Below are 11,548 nucleotides of genomic sequence, written 5' to 3' on the forward strand. Positions count from 1 at the left end.
TCAAAATTACTTGAAAATGCTTTGTTCATCTGGATCATTCCCTAAAAGATGAGGACATTTATCTACAAAAGGGATGTGACTTTTCATGTGTAGTGGTTAAGGTGTTGATCTTGGACCTGGAAAACCAGGTTTGATTTTCCACTCGTGCCATGGAAGCTTGCTGGGTGATCTTGGGCTAGTCACACACTCTCAACCTCGACCCTGGCTAGTATTTGGATGGGAGACCTCCAAGGAATACCAGGGGTGTGACAGGGAGGCAGGCAATGACAAACCTCCTCTGAACATCTCTTGCCTTGAAAGCCCTACGGGGTCACCATAAGTCAGCTGTGACTTGACAGCACTTGCACCACCAAACACCTCATTTTTTCCCTTTATGTCAGGCAGCATGGTGTAGTGGTTAAGGTGTCAGACTAGGATCTGGTAAACCCAGGTTTGAATCCCCACTCTGCCATGGAAACTTGCTGGGTGAACTTGGACCAGTCACACAGTCTCACCTCAACCCTGGCAAGTATTGGGATGGGAGTCCTCCAAGAAATATCAAGGTCATGAAGTGGAGGCAGGCAATAGCAAACCACCTCTGAACATCTCATGCCTTGAAAACCCTATGGGGCCACCATAAGTCAGTTGTGACTTGATGGCAAACTAGACACACAAAACATTTGCTCTTCTCTATTCCATGGTCAAAGAAGGCAGCAGTGGTCTGAACTTGCATTTTACTGGGTTAAGAATTATCGATCCAGATCTTTATGGAGAAGTGTGCAGCTCCCCCCCCTCACATTGTCTATAAAGCCTGCATGTATGAAGAGGAAAAAATCTGACTTCAGAATGGTCAAAGTTTGTATGTAGGTCTGGAATGTTCAATAAATTGATTTTTTCATAAACTTTCTTCATAGAAAAGGCCAAAATGATTTTTTTTCTATTGTATTTGGTCTATCTGAATTAATAAAACATATGTAATCTAGCATGTAACCATTCATTACATACGGTTATTTGAGTGGAGAGTCTGCTCTTGAGCAAGGCAACATAAAATGATGTGGATATTTAGTCAGGGTAATGTGGCATAAATTAAATGTTTTTGGAGCCAGAATCTCCTACATATAGTAAATACCCCGCTTTTTTTTTTTTTTACTTCTTCTGAGGGAATTCAAAAGCATAAAAAAAGAAATTCTAGATGCAGAAATACTGTGGTAATTAGTATGGAAAGGAACTGCTGAAAGAAGGAGAGATCTTCTCTTTCAAATGCCAGATTTTCAATGTGCATGAATAACCCCTGCTAAGAGATTTGCACATGAACACAAAGCCTTCTGGCTATCTCTGAATGGCTCCAAATGAGCAGAGGGTGCTGAGCACAGCCCTCTGGAATAGCTCTGTCTGAATAAGTTCCCAGCATTAGTGATGTTCTACAACCTAGCACCCCAGTACAAAATGCACATGCTTGGAAGTGGCCCATGGATTGCAACGGAATGTTTTTCCAAGGGAGCGTCAACCAGGCCGAACAAGTGAAAATGTCCTCAAATCTAGGCATCAATAAACAAATAACTTCCAGAACAGAGCCTAATTTTATTACCAGTTTCATTAGTAGGATAGCCAACCTCCAGGTAAAAAAGAGGGTGGGGTTTGGGGAGGGGAGGGACTTCAATGCCATAGAGTTCAATTGCCAAAGCGGCTATTTTTCTCCAGGTGATCTGATCTCTATCGGCTGCAGATCAGTTGAATTAGCAGATCTCCTGCTACTACCTGGCAGTTGGCAACCCTAATTGCAATCCCTCCCCTCCCCAAACCCTCCCCTCCTCAGGGTTGACCCCATAAACCTCCCGATGGTATAGGGTTGTCAAGTCCCTCTTCACTACCAGTGGGAGGTTTTGAGGACAGAGCCTGAGGAGGGTGGGGTTTGGAGAGGGGAAGGACTTCAACGCCATACAGTTCAATTGCCAAAGCGGCCATTTTCCCCAGGTGAACTTCTTTCTATTGGCTGGAGATCAGTTGTAATATCAGGAGATCTCCAGCTAGTAAATGGAGGTTAGTAACCCTATGACAGTAGCAAAGAGATACCTAGCAACCCTATTCATTAGAAGTGGTAGAGCCTCTACATTTAATGCAAAACGTCCCAGGTTCAATCCCTGGTGTGGTGTTTTCATATGTAAATATTGTATGTGTGTTATGTTTATTTGTTTTAATGTGGGGTTTTATAGGTATGTTGCTATGGTTTATAAAGGCAAACCTATAGAGTAAGAATGAGGGGGCTGGATGGGTGATTGAAGTGTGTCATGATGGGATAGTAGCTGTACCTGACGGGGCAGAATTGACTGGTTGGTCCTGAGAGGCTTTGTGTGGGGGAGAGTTGTGTGGGTGAAGAGTGAAGTGCTGTGGGAGAAATCTGTGTTCTTCGTGGACATTATTAGCATAAGCGGCGTTAAGAAATTAAGCGTTATGGAAGTTTAGCCTAGATGACAAGTGAGAAAATAAGCCTTTGTGGTTAGCTCTGTTCAGGGAACTTTGGAGAAAGAAGAATTGTACCTATCTAAATCCATTCTGCTTATGAACTACACAGAAACTATTATGCTGTTTTACTTCTAAAGAAACTCATTTTTTGTTTAAATGAAAACAACTGTTTTGTTTAGAGTGGAGGATCTACCTCAGTTAGGGTTGCCAACCTCCAGGTAGTAGCTGGAGATCTGCTATTACAGCTGATCTCCAGCCGATAGAGATCAGTTCACCTGGAGAAAATGGCCTCTTTGGCAATTGGACTCTATGGCATTGCAGTCCCTCCTCTCCCCAAACCCTGCCCTCCTCAGGCTCCATCCCAAAAATCTTCCACTGGTGGTGAAGAGGGACCTGGCAACCTAACCTCGGTGCCGCCCCCACTCACTGATCGTTCTGTCATTCTACCATATACAACCGAGCCATCCTGTTCTTGAAGTCCAACTCAGAATTTTAAGGCAAGAGCCTTTGGAAAGCAAGGAGACAGCTTAACACCTGTCAACTACAGAGAGGTGCTTTGACAGATGTTACATATAAGGAATCTCATAAAAAGAGCAAAAATGGTACACCTGGCACCTCCAGTTTTCAAAGGATCAGGTAATAGATGATGTGAAAAACCACCTCACATCTTGGGGAGTTGCTGCCAGTCAGAATTGACAGGATTGGCCTTCATAGCCCATACAATTAGGGTTGCCAACCTTCAGGTACTACCTGGAGATCTCCTGTTATTACAACTAATCTCCAGCCAATATAGATCTGTTCCCCTGGAGAAAACAGTCACTTTGGCAATAGGGCTCTATGGCTTCAAAGACCCTCCCCTCTCCAAACCCCACCCTCCTCAGGCTCTACCACCAAAAATATCCAGGTATTTCCCAACCCAGAGATGGCAATCCTAATAGTATCACTGCCTTAACCATAAATGAAGAAGAAGATGCTTGTTTAATTCACACATTCTGTCTGAGTGCTTCTTTATAAGGTGCAAACACCTTCACTGGATGTTGGGGGCTGGAAAAATCCCACACAGTGAATGATGTCACCAGAGGGGACAACCTGGCCTTCTAGCGTGCACCATAATGTCATCTTCTGGGTAAGAAAAGGCATAGAGAGGACTTCGATGCAAAGCCAGTGTTGTCTGTAGCATATTCCTCCAGCTTTGATGGTTTTTATACTTTCTACCATCTGGGAACCCTTTCCATACTGACTCATCTGCCGAGGAACCCCTGCCTACCTGGCCCCAAACCCACACACACTTTAGATAGTTCTCTGCCTTGTTCTAGAATGCATGTTCAGTAAGGCCATAGATGTTCAGCTTTACTGCTACTTTCCTTTAATGCAAGCAAGGCTTCTGATTGGCCATTGGAGATTTATTGGCTGTGTAGATTTTTTTTTAAATGCAAGGATGCAATGCAAGGATTTTCACAGTGTGACTGGAGGTAAACTGTGGCAGCCATTTTGTGGCTGGCTCCCCCACCCCACCCCCCACCCCTTGTGGCAGCTATTTTCTGGTAGCTATTTTGTTGCTGCACCCAACTCACTGTATCAGAATTCCAAAAGTGCCCGGAGGCTCAAAAAGGTTGGGGACACCTGCACTAGACCAAGGCTTCAATCCTATACAGACATATTTTGAAGCAAGTTCTACTGAAACCATCTAGATTGCTTTTGGAGTAAATGTGCTTAGGATAGGGATTCAAGAGGCCCAAGCCAGGTGCAGCGACTTGAGAAGGGGTTGACCTTTCCTCATCTAAGCTTTTATAGACCATAAAACTCTTTCATTCATGAAATTAATAATCCTTCTGATGTTTACTGCTAAAATCCCTTTCCCACCACTTTTGTTAGTGAGGGTCACTCTCTCCCAAGGTGACAGAGTCAAGACTGGAAGGCAGAGGACATTTTATGTTCCAGAGTCATGCATACAAATAATACAAGCAATACAGAGAGAAAATGTTTTTACCCAATAGGTGTGGGGAAGAACTTTGCTATCCTGAACTCAAAGGAAACGCAGCACTGGCATCCATGAAGTCAGAAATACACATGAAATATCTGGTTCTCCCTTGACCATTCACATTTAAACTAAAAACTTCTACCCTCAATAGGGTTGCTAACCTTCAGGTGGTACCTGGAGCTCTCCTGCTATTGCAATTGATCTCCAGATGACCAAGATCAGTTTCCCTAAAGAAAATGGCTCCTTTGGAGAGAGGACTCTATGGCATTATGGTCCATTGGTCCCTCCCTCCTCAGGTTCCACCCCCAAAACTTCCAGGTATTTCCCAACCCAGAGCTGGCAAATCTAACCCTCAAAACCTTTAGATTGTTTCAAGGCAGAACTTCCCCCCACCCCAGGCTGCATATCAAACATTTCCCCCCAAAGACAATTTCTTCTCATTAAATTATTGCAAGGCATTGGAATAAAAGCCAGCATGATACTGCAAGACCTACCTTGCCCACATATTGGTAATCTGACCCCGTATATTCCTCCAGCAAGAAAAACTGGTTCCACATCCAGCCTCGTTTCTGGCGGTGCAACGCTTTCCCGTCATTCCCTGCTCCACGGGTCACAAAGCTTTTTGGCTGGTGGTCCGCAGTCCTGGTGAACACCATTGCAGTCAAACAGGGGTGCAACAGGCACACAGAGAGCAGCACCAGCAGCAGGACCTGTTGTATCACCATAGTTTTTCACTTCTGATTGTCCTTTCCAATGCCTTTGGCTGCAGGATGGAGAAGGCTCGTTGCTGTAGAATATGTTTTCGTTCCCACTTCAGCCGCACACACATCCAAGCACTTTGTGACAGCTCGCCTTGCGTCTATGCATCGCTGAAACCTTAAAAGCGAAGAAGAAAGAAAAATGTACACATGTACATATATATAACTGCAACCTGGAGAAACTTGCCTTTTGTCGGCATGAGATTTCACATTGTTGTTGGCAGTGTAACTGCAAAATCATACAGCAAATTGGTGATTTCCCCCTGAGCTTAAAACAAACAGCTGATGTAGCAACTGTAAAGGTTATCTAGTAACTGTCACCTAATCAGAGGTTCACAAAATGCATTCAGCAGCTTAGTGGAACATGAAATCCCCAGGAAAAAAAATATGAGTTGTGCAGATAAATGCTCGTTTCCCCGTAGAATCACCCCTCCCTTTAACTTCTGAATATAAGATTTCCGAGAACATTCATCAAGGAGACTGGTGGATTCATACCATTAGCACTTACATATTAAATACCACGGTCTTTACTTGAAATGTTTTCTGCCTGATTTGACTTACAAGTAACCCAGTGTTTTATTAATCTTGTTACCAAGGGGCACTTAAAGGCTAATGCAAAGGCAGTTTTCGCAACCACAGAAATAGAGGAATCCCAGTTCCCTAGGGTGCTTTAAATGACAAAAGAGGACATCACATGCATCGGAAGAAATACAACATGACAAGAAGCAAACTTTCTAATAGAGAAAGTTCCTAAGATGCAGAGTTCTTCAGCAAGAACTGCTGTAGCTGAGGAAGTCAGCCTTAAATGGGAGAACAGAGAGACCTCTTCTGCATTTGTAACTAAGACAGCATTAATCAAAGCTGGTTTAGAATGAGAACACATTCACCGCTTTCAATTGTGTAAATTACCACTACAGAAAATGCTGGTAGTCAAACATATACTCTGCATGGAGAAGGTTCAACGTTTGAAAATCCCACTCATACTTTACGGAACACATAAGTCAGAACTGGGTTCCCTACTTCATGTCAGATAACACAGTCCGATGATGAAGAAGAAGAGTTGGCTTTTATATGATCTACCCTGCAAGACTGTTGTACTGATCACTGATACAGTAAATGTTTGGAACAGTCTATAGAACTATAAAAATGCTAAGTATTTTTTATTATTTTGCTGTGATGTGTAGTAAATGGCTTGCTCTCTTGCTATTCATATTGCATTTTTGGAGATTGAGATTACAGCAGCTCTTAATTATGTAAGGCACTTTCAGTCCCAATGATTGGGAAAAAAAGTAGGGTATATATTATTATTTTTTCAAATAATGGTTACCATTTCATTTACTTCTTGCTTTACTCTTATATTGTCTAAATAACTCATCTGAATTGCATCACCTAAAAGTATATTCATGCTAAAACAGGTGAAAGAAGCATGCATGTTTGCGTAGATCTGAACTTATAAATGAGTCATTACGCTTTACAGCAAATGGTAAATTATTTATCACTCTGTGAAATTTTAATTTTAAGGCAATTGATTATCTTCCTTCACAGCACATTTGGGTACAGTGTATATAGTGAAGGTAACAGCTTGAATGACAAAGATTGGAATCCAAGATAACATGCCAATTATGAGTTGTTTTGTTTCTGCTGAAGTTGGTTACTTTATAAGAAACCAGGGAAATCAGCTTTATCTATGTACATGTAGATGAAAAAGAAGCCCGTGGTTACAACTCAGGCACTATCTCATCCAAATAATATCTTAGCTATAATAAGCCTTAACTGTGTATGAATTGACATCGAGGAACCTTTGATGTATTAGTGATTAAAATGTGACCCATTGTTATGGCAACCCCCCAGTCACTGTGACAATTACCACTTATTGCAATTCTATATACCCACTGACTTCAAGGGCGTTAGAAGGGTGTAATTCTCCATTCACTGGGCTGACAAGAGGAGGAGGAGGTTGGTTTTTATACCCCAATTTTGTCTTCCTTTAAGGAGTCTCAAAGCAGCTTACAATTGCTTTCCCTTCCTCTCCCCACACTTTGTGAGGTAGGTGGGGCTGAGAGGGTTCAGAGAGAACTGTGACTGGCCCAAGGTACCCAGCAGGCTTCATGTGTCGGAGTGGGGAAACCAACCCTGTTCACCAGATTACAGTTCGCTGCTCATGTGGAGGAGTGGGGAGCCAAACCAAATTCTCCAGATTAGAGTCCGCTGCTCCTAACTACTATACCATGCTGGCTCTCACCACTACACCACACTGTAGTATATGTGCTCCACAAAATACCTGCAGATGGCTATCAATGCCATTCATAAGCTTTCAACCAAAATACCTACATCTCCTAAGCATTGGAGAATGGACAGATCTGCCAAATTGACCTGCCATGTTCTGTACCAAAGGATTTACAGACTGGAAAAGAAACTATAAAGGTAAAGGTAAAAATAAATGTAGTCCCCTGTGCAAGCAATGGGTCATTACTGACCCATGGAGTGACGTCACATCACAATGTTTACTAGGCAGACTATGTTTACTAGGTGGTTTGCCATTGCCTTCCCAAACTATCCTTGAATTTAGATTAAGGATGCTGGCCTCTAAGCGGGACCTGGGGACCCCCCAGAATTACAGCTCATCTCCAGGCTACAGAGTTCAGTTCCCCTGGAGAAAACTGATACTTTGAGTGGTGGACTCTATGGCATTGTACCCACCAAGGTCTCCATCCCAAAATCTCCACATACATACATGCATACACACACACACTTTTGAAGAAAAAAAAGGAGGGAACCCCTTTGACCCCTCAAAAAGGCATTCTTGGAATCATGGGACCTGCATGAATATGTGGCATGGGGGATGTAATAAGGAGGAGAATTACACCCAAGACTGAGCCAAAAAAGTGGCTGGATCAAACCCTATGTGAACGTTACTGAATAAATTATCTCTGCCCTCAGCTCTAGGAGCCAGCATGGTGTAGTGGTTAAGAACGGTGGTTTGGAGTGGTGGACTCTGATCTGGAGACACGGGTTTGATTCCCTGCTCCTCCACATGAGTGGTGGACACTAATCTGGTGAACTGGATTAGTTTCCCCACTCCTACACATGAAGACATCTGGGTGATCTTGGGCTAGTCACAGTTCTCTTAGAGCTCTCTCAGTCCCACCTACCACACAGAGTGTCTGTTGTGGGGAAGGGAAGGTGGTTGGAAGCCAGTTTGATTCTCCCTTAAGTGGTAGAGAAAGTTGGCATAAAAAAACCAGTTCTTCTTTGAGATGGAACTGATTCCAGGCAGACACACCCTTCATTTGTCTACAGCTACAAAACATTACTGTGGTAACCATCTGTTCAGTGGGACAGATGCTTGTGTGCTTCAACGCACTGCTGCACACAAGGCTCTTTTGGTAAGCGTATGAACGTCAGGGCCCTGACCTAGATGTCCCAGGCTAGCCTGATCTCAGAAGATCTCAGAAGCTAAGCAGGGTCAGTCCGGGCTAGTACTTGGATGGGAAACCACCAAAGAATACCAGGATTGCTATGCCTAGGAGACAATGGCAAACCACCTCTGAGGTCCCTTGCCTTGAAAACCCTACTGGGTTGCCTTAAGTCAGCTGTGATTTGATGGCCTTTTTCACACTCATGAATGTTGGGACATAGATTATGTTTATGTTTGGAGCAGTGGACTCTATTCTGTAGAACCAGGTTTGATTCCCCACTCCTCCACATGAGCAGCAGATGCTAATCTGGTGAACTGGGCTGGTTTCCCCACTCCTCCACATGAAGCCAGCTGGGTTACCTTAAGCCAGTCAAAACTCTCTTAGAGCTCTCTCAGTCTCACCTACCTCACAGGGTGCCTTTTGTGGGGAGGGGAAGATAAGGTGATTGTAAGCCAGTTTGATATAAAACCAACTCTTCTTCTTATGGCAAATATTCCCCTTGCAGATGATTTATCAATATATGTGCATTTGTTAATGTGCATATAGGGGAAAGTATCCAATTCCATTGGTCACCTATTTCAGCCCAGCAAACCTTCAATTATATCAAAGTAGGATATGAAGCAATAAAAGTACAATTCACAGCATTCTCCATAGATTTCCCCCCCCCCATTTTTTTTACCAGCTGGAAGACTTTTGGATACCTGTGTTTGAGAGATAGTCTTTACACAAATCTTCCTCCCCACCACACACACACTCACACACTCCTGGTCACATAGGCATGTATACTCTGCTCTTTGCACATTCAAATTCGATGTCAAAGTGTTGTTAAATTTCTCTGGGGAAATAATTCTTTGACGTTAGCGGTTGTTATTGAATTTCCTTCTTGTTAAATTAGGTCAGTGGAATGAAAGATTGGATGGAATTTGTTGAAGTTACAAAACTAGCTAATGTACACTGACTTGGCAGGCGAGGCTGTTTAATGGATTGCGTGAACAGGCACGCTTCCCCGCTCTTCTCCTATCCCTCCCCTCCTTCTCAGATCCCCGCTTGAGTTCAGTTTGCTACCTTAAGTGCCAGGACGTCGACTGCATCGCCGAAACCAACAGTTATCTTTTTTGCATGAAAAATTCCTAATAACTAGTACCAGAAGAGTCCTTAAATAAGGAATGCAGGAAAATGTTTGTTTTGGGAGACGATGAAAATATATGAGAATAAAGTAAAGCAGGGCGGACTGATTTAAATCAAAGTAGCTTAATATGAGTCAATACAATTGATAAGGTGGAACATCCAATAAAAAATACAATAGGATTTGGATTGTAGATCCAACCAGAAGTTTAAAAAGCAGAACTAAAACAAAGCATAAGTATTAACATGACACATTAAATGATGCAAAATTACACAATGGGAGCCAACCCATAGCAAACTATACACAGTAGTACAGACCACAGTCCCCAATAATTCATCCAAGTAATTTTGCGAAGCCTTTTGTAACGGAAAAGACGTAGGTTGCCAGGTCCCTCTTCGCCACCAGAGGGAGGTTTTTGGGGCGGAGCCTAAGGAGGGCGGGGTTTGGGGAGGGGAGGGACTTCAATGCCATAGAGCCCGATTGCCAAAGAGGCCATTTTCTCCAGGGGAATTGATTTCTGTCGGCTGGAGATCAGTTGTAATAGCAGGAGATCTCCAGCCATTACCTGGAGGTTGGCAACCTGTCAGGCCTGTGTCTCAGTTTGTTTCATTTTCCCACTGACCAGCCTTCAAGGACTGTTATGCATACCTAAACTCTTTTGAAGCTGTGAGAACCACAGCGCTGTTTGTGTTTTGTAATCTCTTGCTTTTCTTCATGCTTTTATATTACCAAGTGCAAGCCAGCAAGCTCCATTGCTGTCACCTTTTCTTTATGCTCTGTTAACCTATTTGACCAGTAAAAACCAACTTCTTTGGACCTGACTGTCTCTGATGTGGTTTTTGGTTCAGATTGGGCCAAGGGCTTACACAACCCTAGAGAGGACATGGGTGTAGGAAGTTGCTGATTTTGCCCATTGGCAGGTTGGGACCTTCAGAAGGCCTGGCTCGGATGAGTGAAGCTGTTGTGCTGGAGCACAGGAAGACCCCACACATGCACACTCCTTCCTTTCCCTCTTGCTCACACACACACACACAGATAAACAGACAGTGTCATGAGTCAGACTTCTGAGGCTTCCTCTGAGGAAGAAGACCTGGAAGCAGCAGACAGTGAAAGGGAAGAACCATTGCAGGCAGAGCAGGCACAAAGCGATGAATGTTCCCCCGGGGCCTACAACCAACCAGGGCAGGGGTCTCACCTGCGTCGGACAGCAGCCCTCCACAGCCTCTGGAGCAGCGATGCAGGAAGAGTAGATCAGTCCTACTCAAGCATAGGAGAAGTGCTAGGTTGCAAGCACAACTAAGAGCACTGCCAGCTGACAACAGTGAAAATAATGAATCTCCTCTGGCAATGAGTGCTGAGTCAAGCAGAGGCTTGCATCCAGATGGACATGGAAACAACTTGTGCTACCACCTTGTGACTTTACCTTGGAACTCTGTTTGCCTATGACTCTGGATTGACTCCTCACTATTCTCTTGGACTGCGTTTATACTACTTAGAATGAAACTCTACAGATAAAACGGCTTGGACCTTGGACCACTCTTGACCCTGCTTCTCTGGTCCTGGGACACGGCAATTTGTGATTGTGTGATAACTATTGTTTTACTTTTTATCCTGTAACTAATTTTTAATTAGTTTTCTTAAATTTTGTAAATATTTTAGGATACTTTGTAACTGCCTATGGCTATATAAATAGACTCACTTGACTTGACACTGGGGAGACCATCAAACAATGTCCTACCCTCTTAAAACAACATCTTCCTGCAGAACATGGAGAACATGGGCATGGCTTAGGGCCTGGTATTAACCTAGGGTTCCCAGGTCC

At 43.5% G+C, this 11,548-nt stretch overlaps 1 protein-coding gene across 2 annotated transcripts in view; it reads right to left on the bottom strand.

Moving 5' to 3' along the window:
* Positions 1-5,189, bottom strand: part of CDH10 (cadherin 10) — a 120,650-nt gene extending 115,461 nt beyond the window's left edge. For both annotated transcript variants that reach the window (XM_056854105.1, XM_056854104.1), the window contains exon 1: positions 4,918-5,189. In XM_056854105.1, coding sequence (XP_056710083.1) covers positions 4,918-5,148 — 231 coding nt within the window. In that variant the 5' untranslated portion in view covers positions 5,149-5,189. The remainder of the gene's footprint in view (positions 1-4,917) is intronic.
* Positions 5,190-11,548: the final 6,359 nt, after the last annotated feature.

The sequence above is a fragment of the Euleptes europaea genome, chromosome 8 (genome assembly GCF_029931775.1).
Source record: "Euleptes europaea isolate rEulEur1 chromosome 8, rEulEur1.hap1, whole genome shotgun sequence".
Lineage (NCBI taxonomy): Eukaryota > Metazoa > Chordata > Lepidosauria > Squamata > Sphaerodactylidae > Euleptes > Euleptes europaea.